Source organism: Sinohyriopsis cumingii, chromosome 10, assembly GCF_028554795.1.
Source record: "Sinohyriopsis cumingii isolate HCF-2022 chromosome 10, ASM2855479v2, whole genome shotgun sequence".
NCBI lineage: Eukaryota > Metazoa > Mollusca > Bivalvia > Unionida > Unionidae > Sinohyriopsis > Sinohyriopsis cumingii.
In genome coordinates, this window is record NC_142970.1 from 110,018,735 (window position 1) to 110,036,953 (window position 18,219).

Here is an 18,219-nt window from a genome sequence, read left to right on the forward strand (position 1 = left end):
ACTGTTTGGTGAGTCTGATACAGAGCCAGATTTTGAAGGATTCTAAAAGGGATAGAACTTTTATAATTCATGATTTTAGAATGAGGATTAATGAAATTTCCATTAAGACATAACACTTTAGAATTGTTTTTTTATTTCAACATATAAATTTATTTAATAATGTGATTTGCCTAAATAAACGTGTTCAGAACTCACATTGTGCATCTTGTGATGTATTGGTAGTCTAGAAATTATGGGTCGGCTTATACGCGGGTCATGCACTTTATAACACTTTATAACAGTTTTACCAATTCAGTTTGGGGGGGTCGGCTTATACACGAATGGGCTTATACGCGAGTATATACGGTACTAAACTACAAGCTGATAGTAAACTATTTTATCTTCATAATTATTTACTACACTACAAACTAATTGTAAACTATTTCATGTTTGTAATTACATGTATTTACTAAACTACAAGCTGATTGTAAACTATTTTATCTTCATAATTATTTACTACACTACAAGGTGATTGTAAACTATTTTATCTTCATAATTATTTACTACACTACAAGGTGATTGTAAACTATTTTATCTTCATCATTATTTACTACACTACATTGTGATTGTAAACCATTTCATGTTTGTAAGTATTTACTACACTACAAGCTAATTGTAAACTATGTCATCTTCATAACGTTTACTACACTACAAGCTAATTGTAAACTATGTCATCTTCATAATGTTTACTACACTACAAGCTAATTGTAAACTATGTCATCTTCATAACGTTTACTACACTACAAGCTAATTGTAAACTATGTCATCTTCATAACGTTTACTACACTACAAGCTAATTGTAAACTATGTCATCTTCATAACGTTTACTACACTACAAGCTAATTGTAAACTATGTCATCTTCATAACGTTTACTACACTACAAGCTAATTGTAAACTATGTCATCTTCATAACTTTTACTACACTACAAGCTAATTGTAAACTATGTCATCTTCATAACTTTTACTACACTACAAGCTAATTGTAAGCAAATGTATCTTCATAATTATATACTACACTACAAGCAAATTGTAAACTATTTTATCATCATAATTATTTACTACTCTACAAGCTGATTGTAAACTATTTCATGTTCATAATTATTACCAGTTTGCATCACTGTATTAACAGTTAAAGGAGAAATAGACAGATTTGTTTAATTGACAAAGTTATTTCTACAATATTATCAATATCATGAATATACATATGGTTACTTTGAAGTCACTGCATGCATAAGTATGGGCAAAATGAAGGGTTTTAAAGTAAAATGCTGTGTTTGGAATCTCTTTGCCTTTTTTCATGCCTTTAAAGTAAAATGTTGTGTTTGGAATCTCTTTGCCTTTTCTCATGACTTTAAAGTAAAATGCTGTGTTTGGAATGTCTTTGCCTTGTCTCTTGATTTTTAAATTAGTCAACATAGAACTTTATTTGTTGCATCTGGTTACTCTAGATTTTGAGGTCCATTTTCTATTGCTGAGAAAATATAAATCATACTTTGTATTTTGCTTTGTAGGACAAGACTGTAATTATCCATACTGTACATAAATGCCACTAGCTTTTTTTTTATTTATAGGACAAGACAGTGAGTACCCATACTGTACATAAAGACCACATACTTTTTATTTTGCTTTGTAGGACAAGACACTGATTATCCATACTGTACATAAAGGCCACTCACTTTTGTTTTTGCTTTGTAGGACAAGACACTGATTATCCATATTGTACACAAATGCCACTCATTTTTTTATTTATTTGTAGGACAAGACAGTGATTATCCATACTGTACATAAAGGCCACTCGCTTTTTATATTTATTTGTAGGACAGTGATTATCCATACTGTACATAAAGGCCACTCACTTTTTATTTTTATTTGTAGGACAGTGATTATCCAGACTGTACATAAAGGCCACTCACTTTTTTTTATTTATTTGTAGAACAAGACAGTGATTATCCATACTGTACATAAAGGCCACTCACTTTTTATTTTTATTTGTAGGACAGTGATTATCCATACTGTACATAAAGGCCACTCACTTTTTATTTTTATTTGTAGGACAGTGATTATCCATACTGTACATAAAGGCCACTCACTTTTTATTTTTATTTGTAGGACAGTGATTATCCATACTGTACATAAAGGCCACCCACTTTTTATTTTTATTTGTAGGACAGTGATTATCCATACTGTACATAAAGGCCACTCACTTTTTTTTATTTTTATTTGTAGGACAGTGATTATCTATACTGTACATAAAGGCCACTCACTTTTTTTTATTTATTTGTAGAACAAGACAGTGATTATCCATACTGTACATAAAGGCCACTCACTTTTTATTTGTAGAACAAGACAGTGATTATCCATACTGTACATAAAGGCCACTCACTTTTTTTTATTTATTTGTAGAACAAGACAGTGATTATCCATACTGTACATAAAGGCCACTTACTTTTTATTTTTATTTGTAGGACAAGACAGAGATTATCCATACTGTACATAAAGACTACACACACTTTTTATTTTGCTTTGTAGGAAAAGACAGTGATTATCCATTTTGTACATAAAGGCCACTCACCTTTTATTTTTATTTGTAGGACAAGACAGTGATTATCCATACTGTTCGTAAAGGCCACTACATGAGGACACTTCACCCATTCAGTGAGCCAGGCTACATTCTCAACATTCCGCTGCTTGCAGTGGACGATATGGGACGTGTCATTGTGTACTGCCATGAAACTCTGCCCATTGACAACAAGGTAAGTTTGTTTATACAGTTAAACCTGTCAGTGGTGGACACCCAGGAGAGAAGGCAAAACTGGCCTTTGTAAATAGGTGTCCTCTGTAAACAGGTTCATCTTTGAACAATTGATGTTTGATTGATGTAGATCTAGTTCATGTTGTAGTCATAATTACCTGATTAAGTGTGGATGTAAGGGTTTTACTTGATTGATGTAGATCTAGCTCATGTTGTAGTCATAATTACCTAATTAAGTGTGGATGTAAGGGTTTTACTTGATTGGTGTAGATCTAGCTCATGTTGTAGTCATAATTACATAATTATGTGTGTATGTAAGGGTTTTACTTGATTGATGTAGATCTAGCTCATGTTGTAGTCATAATTACCTAATTAAGTGTGGATGTAATGGTTTTACTTGATTGATGTAGATCTAGCTCATGTTGTAGTCGTAATTACATAATTATGTGTGTATGTAAGGGTTTTGCTTGATTGATGTAGATCTAGCTCATGTTGTAGTCATAATTACATAATTAAGTGTGGATGTAAGGGTTTTACTTGATTGATGTAGATCTAGCTCATGTTGTAGTCATAATTACCTAATTAAGTGTGGATGTAAGGGTTTTACTTGATTGATGTAGATCTAGCTCATGTTGTAGTCATAATTACCTAATTAAGTGTGGATGTAAGGGTTTTACTTGATTGATGTAGATCTAGCTCATGTTGTAGTCATAATTACCTAATTAAGTGTGGATGTAAGGATTTTACTTGATTGATGTAGATCTAGCTCATGTTGTAGTCATAATTACCTAATTAAGTGTGGATGTAAGGGTTTTACTTGATTGATGTAGATCTAGCTCATGTTGTAGTCATAATTACCTAATTAAGTGTGGATGTAAGGGTTTTACTTGATTGATGTAGATCTAGCTCATGTTGTAGTCGTAATTACATAATTATGTGTGTATGTAAGGGTTTTACTTGATTGATGTAGATCTAGCTCATGTTGTAGTCATAATTACATAATTTCAGACTTACAAAAGGCAAAATGTCAGTGTGAGCATTGACTGAGACAGTTTGATGGCATGCATGAAGTTATGAACACACTGCTGACAGATGTAACATGAATAGAATACATGCATGTGGATTGTGCATTTTAATTACTATCTTCAATACTGTTTATACTTGCTTATAAGTTCAGCTGCATACACCATAGACCTTTATGTGCAATCACATATTGTGCTAGCAGGTCAAAATCAGTGTTGTTTGTTCTACTGGTTACTCCTAACAAATTGCATAGACCCAGATATCCTGTCCCATTATGTCAGGGCAGACCTAGGTCTACATATAGTTTTAGTTGGATCTGACATATAAGGAAGTACATAGTGTACCTCATAAATGTTCTAAGACTACTATTCAGTATTTAAACATGACATTGTTGATCATGAGACACTACCTTCAAATCTTTCTGTTGACAATGGAATGTTTTGTATTTTTAGGAAATTATGTCCCTCCATGTATACTCCATTAATGGCAAGCACCTGTTTTCTGAGAAACCTTCCCACAGACTTGGTCACATGATTGTCAAGGGAGATTACCTACTAACAGGAGATACGGCAGGTGTCTTAAAAATTTGGGAAATATTCGGGTAAGAATTACCTTTATTATTATTATTGTTGTTGTTGTTAATATTATCTCCATCTCTTGATTCTGCTTCGTTTTGGAAAGAGTTATGTAAGTTTTCTTCATCAGCTCTTTAGTTCACTGGGCCATGAGGCCAAAGAAGCTTGTATGGTCCTGCAACCATAGTGTTATCTTTTGTATGCCTGTCTATCAACTAATGCTTGTTACCACTCTGAAGTCCATAATTCTGATATGATTTTGATGAAACATGGAATAGTGATTTATCATGAAAAGATTTCTGACTACTTCATAATGAGTAAGATCCCATATATTAATGAGATGATCATACACCTGATCGGTTGATCTTGTTACAACTCTGGAAACCATATTTCTGATCCAGTTGTGATCAGGTATGGAATATATGCCTATAGCAATAAGATCTCATTTGAATTAGTTAGGTAGTGAGTGAGATCCATGCATTTTAATGATATGATCTTGCTTCAGCTTGTCATCCCTCAAAAAGCCATATTATTCAGGAAGCCATATTTCTGATCCATTTTTGATCAAAATTGAAATAGGGTTTGATATCTGATATCTTCAAGATCTTGGATGGAATCAGTGATAAGCGAAATCCACACATATAAATGAGATTATCTTGCATCTGATTGGCTGAACTCAATAGTATTCTGGAAGTCATATTTCTGATCAGATTTTGATCAGACATAGAATATATCCTTGATAATGAACATACATGTGACAAAACCAGGACATCAAATCAGAAATTTTAATATGTTGATCAACAGATTGGCTTCTAAAGCAGTGAATTTTTTTATTGTCATAAATTTTACGTCTTTTGAGGGTACTGAAAACAAAATAAGTGAATTGTTTTTCCATGATATGTATTCTCAATCAAGACAATGAACTTCAAACTTCTGAATATATTTTCATTTTCTGCTTCACTGGGGAGCTTGGACCTAAATGACATTGTGTATTGTCTGCTTCACTGGGGAGCTTGGACCTAAATGACATTGTGTATTGTCTTTGTATGCAGGCATGAAAATTTATATGCCATCTGTGAGTCTGGAAACGTAAGTTTAACCAATTTAATTGAATGCTCAGCAAAAAACTATGCAAAGTCTCTGATATAATTTATTCTTCAGTACACTATATTAAAGTCTGCTTTGCATGAAACACATAGTGCAATCCTGAAATACACAGTGCAAATATGAAACACACAGTGCAAACATGAAACACACAGTGCAGTCCTGAAACACACAGTACAAACATAAAACACACAGTGCAGTCCTGAAACACACAGTGCAAATATGAAACAGTGCAAACATTAAACACACAGTACAGTCCTGAAACACACAGTACAAACATGAAACACACAGTGCAATCCTGAAACGCACAGTGCAGATATGAAACACACAGTGCAAACATTAAACACACAGTGCAATCCTGAAACACATGGTACAAATATGAAACACACAGTGCAATCCTAAAACACACAGTGCAATCCTAAAACACTCAGTGCAGTCCTGAAACACACAGTACAAATATGAAACACACAGTGCAATCCTGAAACACACATTGGAAATATGAAACACACAGTGCAATCCTAAAACACACAGTGCAGTCCTGAAACACACAGTACAAATATGAAACACACAGTGCAATCCTGAAACACACAGTGGAAATATGAAACACACTGTGCAAACATTAAACACACAGTGCAATCCTGAAGAACACAGTGCAGTTGTGAGACACACAGTGCAAACCTGAAGCACACAGTGCAATCGTGAGACACAGTGCAAACCTGAAGCACACAGTGCAAACATGAAACACAGTGCAAACATGAAAACACAGTGCAATCCTGAAACACACAGTGCAATCCTGAAACACAGTGCAATCCTGAAACACAGAGTGCAATCCTGAAACACAGTGCAATCCTGAAACACAGTGCAAACATGAAAACACAGTGCAAACCTGATACATGCAGTGCAATCCTGAAACACACAGTGCATTCCTGAAACACAGTGCAAACATGAAAACACAGTGCAAACCTGATACATGCAGTGCAATCCTGAAACACACAGTGCAATCATGAAACACAGTGCAATCCTGAAACACAGTGCAATCCTGAAGCATGCAGTGCAATCCTGAAACACAGTGCAAGCATAAAAACACAGTGCAATCCTGAAACATGCAGTGCAATCCTGAAACACACAGTGCAAACATGAAAACACAGTGCAGACATGAAAACACAGTGCAATCCTGAAGCATGCAGTGCAATCCTGAAACACATATTGCAAACTTGAGACACACAGTGCAAACCTGAAACATGCAGTGCAGTCCTGAAACACAGTGCAAACTTGAGACACACAATGCAAGCTTGAGACCTTTGCTACACACCTGCACATACTAAACTCTAATTTCCAAGTTTTAGTGAACTTTTGTAATATTTCATTGCCAATATATTTTTTTTTACATTTGCAGAAAGTGTTATGTTTCAGCAGTTTGATATAAATTGACAAAAAAGAAGGAAATGATTTTAAATATCATGTTTAAAACAAATTAAAATACATACTCTGGTGTTTAAAACAAGTCAAAATACATAATGTGTTTAAAACAAATCAAAATACATACTATGGTGGGGGCCCCCAAGTGGCCAAGTGGTCCAAAGCGCTCACCATTATGGATCACTGCCATCTCACCTCTGTCTGCGTGGGTTTGAGTCTCAGGCTCTGCCAATGTGGTTATGTGAGAAAGCTTAGCTTCTCGTGGGTCGGTGGTTCTTTCCAGGGTTTTCCCTGGTTCTTCCTCCACCATTAATACTGGCCGCCATGTATATCCTATCTTGTACTGAAAATTGGCGTTAAACCCTATTATAACAACAGCAACAACAACATACTATGGTGTTTAAAACAAATCAAAATACATACTCTTGTGTTTAAAACAAAACAAAATACATACTCTAGTGTTTCTGCAAAAACCATTGATTGGTTGGCCTATGCTTTTTATCTCACCTCCACCAGAAGTTAAACAGTTTTAATTCATAGACTCAGATGGACCACCATTGGTCTTTGTTATATTTATAACACAGAAAACATCGTGTCTTTGGTTTTAAACTCTCCAGATTACAAAAAATGGATAATCAGTGCTAGTTCTGGCTGTTGTCTTTAATCTATAACAGATTTTTAAATTATTTTTGAAGCTTTTTGTTTCAGTTTTGTCATTTTCAGATTGTACATTTAAACTACAAAATAGTATGTGTAGTAAACAGCCTTTAAAATGATATTTATGTCATACCACCAGTAGACAGCCTCAAAAATAGTATTTTGGTCATACCACCAGTAGAATCACATGTATGAATGAATGAATGAGATCCATGTACATTAATGATGTAATCTTGTATCTGTTCACTGAGCTTGTTGCCACTCTGGAAAACAAATTTGTAATCTGATTTTGATCAAACGTGGAATGTGCTTCTATCATCAAGTCCTAGAATCATTGAAATAATGAGTGAAACTGATACATAATAATGAGGTGATCTTGCATCTAATTGACTTGGAATCTTACTACATCTAATTGACTTGACGTCTTACTACATCTAATTGACTTGGCGTCTTACTACATATAATTGACTTGGCATCTTTCTACATCTAATTGACTTGGCATCTTACTACATCAAATTGACTTGGCATCTTACTACATCTAATTGACTTGGCATCTTACTACATCTAATTGACTTGGCATCTTACTACATCAAATTGACTTGGCGTCTTACTGCTTCTAATTGACTTGGTGTCTTACTACATCTAATTGACTTGGCGTCTTACTACATCTAATTGACTTGGCGTCTTACTACATCTAATTGACTTGGCGTCTTACTACATCTAATTGACTTGGCGTCTTACTACATCTAATTGACTTGGTGTCTTACTACATCTAATTGACTTGGCGTCTTACTACATCTAATTGACTTGGCGTCTTTCTACATCTAATTGACTTGGCGTCTTACTACATCTAATTGACTTGGCGTCTTACTACATCTAATTGACTTGGCATCTTACTACATCAAATTGACTTGGCGTCTTACTGCTTCTAATTGACTTGGCGTCTTACTACATCTAATTGACTTGGCGTCTTACTACATTTAATTGACTTGGCGTCTTACTACATCAAATTGACTTGGCATCTTACTACATCAAATTGACTTGGTATCTTACTACATCTAATTGACTTGGCGTCTTACTACATCTAATTGACTTGGCGTCTTACTACATCTAATTGACTTGGCGTCTTACTACATCTAATTGACTTGGCGTCTTACTACATCTAATTGACTTGGTGTCTTACTACATCTAATTGACTTGGCGTCTTACTACATCTAATTGACTTGGCATCTTTCTACATCTAATTGACTTGGCGTCTTACTACATCTAATTGACTTGGCGTCTTACTACATCTAATTGACTTGGCATCTTACTACATCAAATTGACTTGGCGTCTTACTGCTTCTGATTGACTTGGCGTCTTACTACATCTAATTGACTTGGCGTCTTACTACATTTAATTGACTTGGCGTCTTACTACATTTAATTGACTTGGCATCTTACTACATTAAATTGACTTGGTATCTTACTATATCTAATTGACTTGGCGTCTTACTACATCTAATTGACTTGGCGTCTTACTACATCTAATTGACTTGGCGTCTTTCTACATCTAATTGACTTGGCATCTTACTACATCTAATTGACTTGGTATCTTACTACATCTAATTGACTTGGTATCTTACTACATCTAATTGACTTGGTGTCTTACTACGTCTAATTGACTTGGCGTCTTACTACATCTAATTGACTTGGTGTCTTACTACGTCTAATTGACTTGGCGTCTTACTACATCTAATTGACTTGGCATCTTACTACATCTAATTGACTTGGCGTCTTACTACATCTAATTGACTTGGTATCTTACTACATCTAATTGACTTGGCGTCTTACTACATCTAATTGACTTGGCATCTTACTACATCAAATTGACTTGGCGTCGTACTATATATAATTGACTTGGCGTCTTTCTACATCTAATTGACTTGGCGTCTTACTACATCTAATTGACTTGGTGTCTTACTACATCTAATTGACTTGGCGTCTTACTACATCTAATTGACTTGGCGTCTTACTACATCTAATTGACTTAGTGTCTTACTACGTCTAATTGACTTGGCGTCTTACTACATCCAATTGACTTGGCATCTTACTACATCTAATTAACTTGGCGTCTTACTACATCAAATTGACTTGGTATCTTACTACATCTAATTGACTTGGCGTCTTACTACATCTAATTGACTTGGCGTCTTGCTACATCTAATTGACTTGGCGTCTTACTACATCTAATTGACTTGGCATCTTACTACATCAAATTGACTTGGCGTCTTACTGCTTCTAATTGACTTGGCGTCTTACTACATCTAATTGACTTGGCGTCTTACTACATTTAATTGACTTGGCGTCTTACTACATTTAATTGACTTGGCATCTTACTACATCAAATTGACTTGGTATCTTACTATATCTAATTGACTTGGCGTCTTACTACATCTAATTGACTTGGCGTCTTACTACATCTAATTGACTTGGCGTCTTTCTACATCTAATTGACTTGGCATCTTACTACATCTAATTGACTTGGTATCTTACTACATCTAATTGACTTGGTATCTTACTACATCTAATTGACTTGGTGTCTTACTACGTCTAATTGACTTGACGTCTTACTACATCTAATTGACTTGGCATCTTACTACATCTAATTGACTTGGCGTCTTACTACATCTAATTGACTTGGTATCTTACTACATCTAATTGACTTGGCGTCTTACTACATCTAATTGACTTGGCATCTTACTACATCAAATTGACTTGGCGTCGTACTATATATAATTGACTTGGCGTCTTTCTACATCTAATTGACTTGGCGTCTTACTACATCTAATTGACTTGGTGTCTTACTACATCTAATTGACTTGGCGTCTTACTACATCTAATTGACTTGGCGTCTTACTACATCTAATTGACTTAGTGTCTTACTACGTCTAATTGACTTGGCGTCTTACTACATCCAATTGACTTGGCATCTTACTACATCTAATTAACTTGGCGTCTTACTACATCAAATTGACTTGGTATCTTACTACATCTAATTGACTTGGCGTCTTACTACATCTAATTGACTTGGCGTCTTGCTACATCTAATTGACTTGGCATCTTACTACATCAAATTGACTTGGCGTCGTACTATATATAATTGACTTGGCGTCTTTCTACATCTAATTGACTTGGCGTCTTACTACATCTAATTGACTTGGCATCTTACTACATCAAATTGACTTGGCGTCGTACTATATATAATTGACTTGGCATCTTTCTACATCTAATTGACTTGGCGTCTTACTACATCTAATTGACTTGGTGTCTTACTACATCTAATTGACTTGGCGTCTTACTACATCTAATTGACTTGGCGTCTTACTACATCAAATTGACTTGGCGTCTTACTACATCTAATTGACTTGGCGTCTTACTACATCTAATTGACTTGGCGTCTTACTACATCTAATTGACTTGGCGTCTTTCTACATCTAATTGACTTGGCGTCTTACTACATCTAATTGACTTGGCATCTTACTACATCAAATTGACTTGGCGTCTTACTATATATAATTGACTTGGCATCTTTCTACATCTAATTGACCTGGCGTCTTACTACATCTAATTGACTTGGAGTCTTACTATTCTTTAAGTCATATTTTTATCAGTTTGGATTTATTAACTTCAAGATCTTAAATTACTTTAAGTCTTCAGTGTAGAAAGAGGTTTTATCAGGATATTTTAAAATAACATAATATATAGTTTGGGAGATAGTTGACAATAGTTTTTATCAGGATACTTTAAAATAACATGATATATAGTTTGGGAGATAGTTGACAATAGTTTTTATCAGGATGTTTTAAAATTAACATGATATATAGTTTGGGAGATAGTTGCCAATAGTTTTTATCAGGATACTTTAAAATAACATGATATATAGTTTGGGAGATAGTTGACATTAGTTTTTATCAGGATTCTTTACAATAACATGATATATAGTTTGGGAGATAGTTGACAATAGTTTTTATCAGGATAGTTTAAAATAACATGATATACAGTTTGGGAGATAGTTGACAATAGTTTTTATCAGGATGTTTTAAAATTAACATGATATATAGTTTGGGAGATAGTTGACAATAGTTTTTATCAGGATGTTTTAAAATTAACATGATATATAGTTTGGGAGATAGTTGACAATAGTTTTTATCAGGATGTTTTAAAATTAACATGATATATAGTTTGGGAGATAGTTGACAATAGTTTTTATCAGGATGTTTTAAAATTAACATGATACATAGTTTGGGAGATAGTTGACAATAGTTTTTATCAGGATGTTTTAAAATTAACATGATACATAGTTTGTGAGATAGTTGACAATAGTTTTTATCAGGATGTTTTAAATTTAACATGATACATAGTTTGGGAGATAGTTGACAATAGTTTTTATCAGGATGTTTTAAAATTAACATGATACATAGTTTGGGAGATAGTTGACAATAGTTTTTATCAGGATGTTTTAAAATTAACATGATATATAGTTTGGGAGATAGTTGACAATAGTTTTTATCAGGATGTTTTAAATTTAACATGATACATAGTTTGGGAGATAGTTGACAATAGTTTTTATCAGGATGTTTTAAATTTAACATGATATATAGTTTGGGAGATAGTTGACATAGGATATATTGTTACACTACACACATGCTTACTTAATGAAACTATTAATGGTTAAGTTATATAAGCCAAGTAATTTATATCAGGCCCATTTTTGCCTCTTGTTTTGTGTTTTTCTCATGGTATGCCACCCAAGATTTCCTTAGGTAATGCCCTAATACATTTCCGGTACAGATATTGGTAAATATTTCAAGCATAATTATTTAGAGATATCATTCATACTTATTTAGAGATACCATTATTACTTTTTTTTGTATTACTGAGAATAATTGCAATAGGTTTTTGTCTTACCAGTGTAAGCATGGTGAGACATCACTTTTCCATCAGCATTAGAGACATTATTGTCAATATTAAGGGTTAGGGTTAGGGTTAGTCTCATTCAGCCAACTTTCACATGACAGAGAGATATCTATCTCAGTGCTAATCAAATAGTTAGGTAAAGGTCAAGTAAAAAGCCCAGTAAATGTAATGTAAAGAGTCTGGTAAATGTCAGGCTAAGAGTATGGTAAACATCTGGTAAAGGTCAGGCAAAAGAGTTGGGTAGAAGTTTGGAAAGGTCAAGCAGAGAGTCTGGAAAAAGTCAAGCAAAGAGTCTGGTAAAGGTCAAGCAGAGAGTCTGGTAAAATTCTGTGCAGATGATTGTTACTGGTTGGTGTTGTCTATTCATATCACTGTTGCACAGTTTGTAGAATTATGATGCACAAGCAAAAACATGTTCACTCTTTCCTGGTGATTGTTGAGGAAACCATGACAGCTCGAGCAATTGGTACCATGTTGGACATACAATTCAAGGGTAATGGGTTTTATACCCTCCCAGACCAACCTGGGTCAGCTGCATTGGTGTGTCTTTTGGAAAGGCACTTAGCTCCACTTTTTCTTTGGTGTAATATAACCAATAATGTGTATAAATGATATTAAAATACAAATCAAATAATCAAATAATCAGCCAACTAATGTGTCCTTGTTATAAATTTGAAAATAAAACACACTAAAGAAAGAATTCTGCAGGTTTTGATCTGAGTGACCTTACCATTTGACCAGACAACATCTTCGCTAGCCATGGTTTCGATATGATAACCCTATCTACACCTTAGCGGATCAAACAGATATGTTGGTGCTTTGTCCTAGCGATATGTATTGGATTTCATGAGTTGCCTCCCTTAGTATGTAATGCCATCTAGCCAATAGCATGTTGCATTGTACACATGCCAAAAATGGTGGGAGCAATTGATCTTAAAAGCATACTTTGTAAGTTTAACATCGAAAGTATGACTATGTAATGAGGGAAGCCATTACAGGTGTATTTGAGTGAAAGGTGTTTGCGCAAATGTGCAATGGCAGTGGAAAATTGCTTATTTATCAGTCCATTCGAGTTGTGTGCTCCCCATGTCTCGATCATGTAGGAACAGTGTTTAAATTTGAAGAACTTAATTTTGATTGAATGCAGTGGCTTGCCACTGCATCAAATGAAGTTCACATACCCGAAGCACAGAAATACATGTATTTGTTCTGTATGCCAAGGTGTCAAGAGGTTTATCACATCAGAACCTTGGCTAGTGAAGATGACCATTCAGTGGAATATTCATTACACCCACATTACAGCCATGCGCACTCAAAATCATTTTATGAGTGAACTAGGCCCTTATGAACACTAAAATGAAATAAGTCTTTTGAACAATGAGAAACTTTATCAGATTTTTTAAATGTCTCACTTTAAGCATTACAGTCATTTGTGTAGGCCATTGCCAGGTTTTTAAAATGTCTCACTTTAAGCATTACAGTAATTTATGTAGGCCTTTGCCAGATTTTTCAGATGTCTCAGTTTAAGCATTACAGTCATTTGTCTAGACCTTTGCCCAGGTTCTTGTTCAGCCTGAGCTATGTGATAGCATGGTTGAGCCTGGTTGTGTTAAATTTTTTTCTTAAAGTTTCTGTGAGTCACATACAGGGGAGATACATTGTTGTAAAAAACATGGAAGAGACATCATGTTCTTTGGAATGATTGTTTATTTTATCTTCATATAAGTACATTAGTATGGCAATTTTTTAAACCATTAACAGTGATACATGTATACAGTATTAGTATGACTCCTGACTGATATGTGCATACAATATTAATGTGGCTCCCCTTGTGTATATTTACTATGCATTGTTTGATAGCCATTTTTATTCATTATATGCTGTGAGTTATGTAAAATTGTATCTTATAGCTGAGCTTGTACAGAAACAAGTTGCTTGTTTACTGGACCAAAATCATTAAAAAGAATTATTCTGTAAACAACTAATACAAATATTTTCTTTATGATCTTGGGTTAATATTAGGATCATTGTCAACAGAAGTAAACATGTTTATCATTGTCACAGTCAAGGACATTGGGTTTATTCTTTATTATAACTTTAGTAACATGTTTATCATTGTCATAGTCAAGGACATTGGGTTTATTCTTTATTATAACTTTAGTAACATGTTTATCATTGTCACAGTCAAGGACATTGGGTTTATTCTTTATTATAACTTTAGTAACATGTTTATCATTGTCATAGTCAAGGACATTGGGTTTATTCTTTATTATAACTTTAGTAACATGTTTATCATTGTCACAGTCAAGGACATTGGGTTTATTCTTTATTATAACTTTAGTAACATATTTATCATTGTCACAGTCAAGGACATTGGGTTTATTCTTTATTATAACTTTAGTAACATAGACCTTGTCTAATTATTGTTTGGATTGTTCTGGAAATGGACTTTGTCATACATCCTGGCTCTTCATTTGTGTTGTAGTTTATTTTAAACAACCTTGTTTATATAGAAATTATTCATTCATGCTTTAAGATCTTCAGGCTGAATCATTTGTTGTGTTCAGTGTTTTGTTTGGGCTGAACTTATTTAATTCAATTTATTCTTCTCTGGAAATACAAAGTGCTCTATAACATTCTTGGAAAGAGACATTACCGGTAACTGGGAATTAAAGTGAATTCAAGCAAGGAAATCTTAGATTATGTTACTGTGATTCAACAAAGACTGTTGGCACATCATTTTAATTCAGGTACCATGTATGTAAGTACATTAGAGACTACGAACCACTACAGGCACATCAACACCTTCGTCATTGGAAATTATTTGAATACCACAAAAGTTTATTCAGAACTTTATATTCATTAGGACTTGTGTTAGTAATTCTAGGAATATTTAGGATTTAATTTGCAATAACATAATTTCTTTTTACATTTTCACTTCGTATATTTGGGAAATAAATTATTTGTTGAATTTTACAAAACCTTTTGGTTATCGCTCTTTGTTATTACTTATTTTAAGACCATGATACTCCAAATTGCATAACTTTTTAAGACTGAAATAGTTATATTTTTTATTTGTATTTCAGGCTCAAGAATTTGACGTCTGTGGCTTTGTTGGTTCCAATTCACTCATTGGCTGTCACCAATGGCAACAGTCACATCCTTGCTGGACTACAAGATGGGAAGCTTATTATTATTGGGATCAAAAACAGAGAGATTAGATGATAAAGGCATAAACACTAGCCATGATTCCCATTATAACCAAATATACCATATTTCTCTAGCAGTCTTCAAGAGATGGAACAAAAGAGAATGAAGATATTCTAGGTTATTCTGATAAGATGAAAAAACGAACTTCACGGCAGTTTGCATGAACACCTCATGAAATAAAAAATACTGAGAGCAGTTATTGCATTGTGTATTATTATTACTATTATTATTATTATTATTATTATTATTATTATATTATTATTATTATTATTATTATTATACACAGCATTAAAGCCTTAAGACAAAAGGGAAATAAGTAAAATTTTGAAACAGGGATATAACTTGAAGTTTATATAACAACTAATTTTTAGAAAGGTGGACCACAATTTTATGCATTATATGTTCCAGTGCCTATTGTACCCTAGGAGATTTGAAGGCCTTCAATATTCCCATTGCCGTTTGTTTGGGGAAAGTTCATTTTCACATGGGCATGTAAATATCTACATTTACAACAACCATGTGCTTATTTTGTGTGAATGTCATATTTAGGATGAAATAGCAATTGAAACTTTGAATGATATATATAGACACATTGAGATGCTTGGAAAATAAAACTTGTAACAGACAAGTAGAAATGTAAAAATCACTTCCTCATGGGCAAGATAATACATTGTAACATAATTTGAAGCCATTAAGTTTTGTGAATCTGATTTTTACATAGAACAAATCATTTTTTGTCCAATCTTTTTGGTGTCAAAGCATTTTATTTTGTTATTGATGTATTTCCTGTGCAAGAATCAATTTCTTGCACTGTGTACACAAGTATAGAAACAATGCATTGAAAATTTAAAGGCTGTTTATAATGAATGTTCTGTCTGTGGGAGCTGATGTGTTCATTTGTGTATCTAAAGTTTATACATGTTTGCCTTTCAATTGTTGATGATATTTGCTTTCATGTTAACTCAAAATTAAATAGTTTATACAGAACCTGAAGTTTGATATGATGGTCTTAGACTGTTACAAAAAAACACATAACCTGCCGTACAAGATTTTCTCATTATTTATTTTATAACCTGCCATTCAAGATTTTCTCATTATTTAGTAACACCTCTCAAATAGTCCTCAATTAGCCTTGCAGTGCTCATAATCACTAATATTTATTTGATGATAAGCCTACTCACCATCTTATGATAAGCCTACTCACCATCTTATGATAAGCCTACTCATCATCTAATGATAAGCCCACTCCTCATTTGTATCACATTTTTCAGATATTTACTAAGGATATCCCAGTCTGTTAATAAGGCCATGTCGTAATAAATTTATTAGGCTGTCCCTCCCCCCCCCCCCCGGTCTTATTGTGGGAGAAATACTTTAGTTTACTTATGAGATTGGTTTGCTTGAAAGATGGGATTTTCAAAACTAACTAGTACAATAAAAAAATGTGTGAGGCCATGCCATTCAGAAGGTATTTGAGTGAGGCCTGGCCTTGAGGCTATGAAACGTGTGGGCATGTGTTTAAACTCAAAAATCTGTCAACGTATAACTCCATAGGTGCCAGCCATTTTGGATTTTGTGTAAATATTATAAATGTGTAAAGAAAATTCCAGATTTTGATTTATATTTTTAAAAATCTGGAAACAAAACATTTATTGGCTAATTCTTGAATAGTTGTGTTCTTTGTGGACAAGACTGCTCCGGTGGCCTACTGGTAAGACCGTCTGCTTCAGATGCAGGAGGTTGTGGGTTCGATCCCCAACCGAGTCATACCAAAGATTTATACAAAATGGTACTAACAGCTGCCTCACTTGGTGCTCAGCTTTAAGAAGTTAGTGTTAGGACTGGTTGGCCTGGTATCAGGATAATGTAACTGGGTGGGACATCATGCTACATGTCTGCGGCATGATGCCCCAGTGCTAGACATCACTATTAACTGCCACACTGCCGACATCATAGCGATATGACTGATTTTTTTTTAAAGCTACATTAAAAATCCAAATCACACACACCCACACACTTTATGAAGAAAGGTAGGAAGAAAAATCCTTTTGCATCTGTATCATAACACTTAGTTTCTCATTGTCAAGTTCAATGTACTTAACAAGATGCAAGTCATTTGGACTTTATATAGGTGAGAGATGTTGGCAAAGATGGAAAGGAAAGACGGATGCAGATAAAACTTGAGGTTAATTTATATTCTGATAATTTGTGAGGAAAACTGATGTTAATTGTTGTTTAGGACAAACATTCTGAAGAATTTCAAGGTTCTGGAATTGGAGGAATGAATGTCCCATGTATTTTCATTGGATCGCAGTTGTTACAGCTGTACATAGGTCAGTATAGGCGCATGGGAAGATGGAATATAATTGAATAAAAGTTTGTGATTTTTAGCAAACATACTTTGCATTCCAGAGGAGTTGCCTAGATTGTAACAAATTTATGCTCAGATTTCAAATAAGCATAATTAGGGGTTGATGTGT

At 34.0% G+C, this 18,219-nt stretch overlaps 1 protein-coding gene across 1 annotated transcript in view; it reads left to right on the forward strand.

The window, feature by feature from the left end:
• LOC149791007 (neurobeachin-like protein 1) overlaps nt 1-15,934 on the forward strand; it is a 225,434-nt gene extending 209,500 nt beyond the window's left edge. The window contains exons 56-58 of the mRNA XM_089972877.1: nt 2,632-2,793; nt 4,268-4,416; nt 15,616-15,934. Of these exons, the coding sequence (XP_089829003.1) occupies nt 2,632-2,793; nt 4,268-4,416; nt 15,616-15,754 (450 nt within the window). The 3' untranslated portion in view covers nt 15,755-15,934. The remainder of the gene's footprint in view (nt 1-2,631; nt 2,794-4,267; nt 4,417-15,615) is intronic.
• The last annotated feature ends 2,285 nt before the right edge of the window (nt 15,935-18,219 follow it).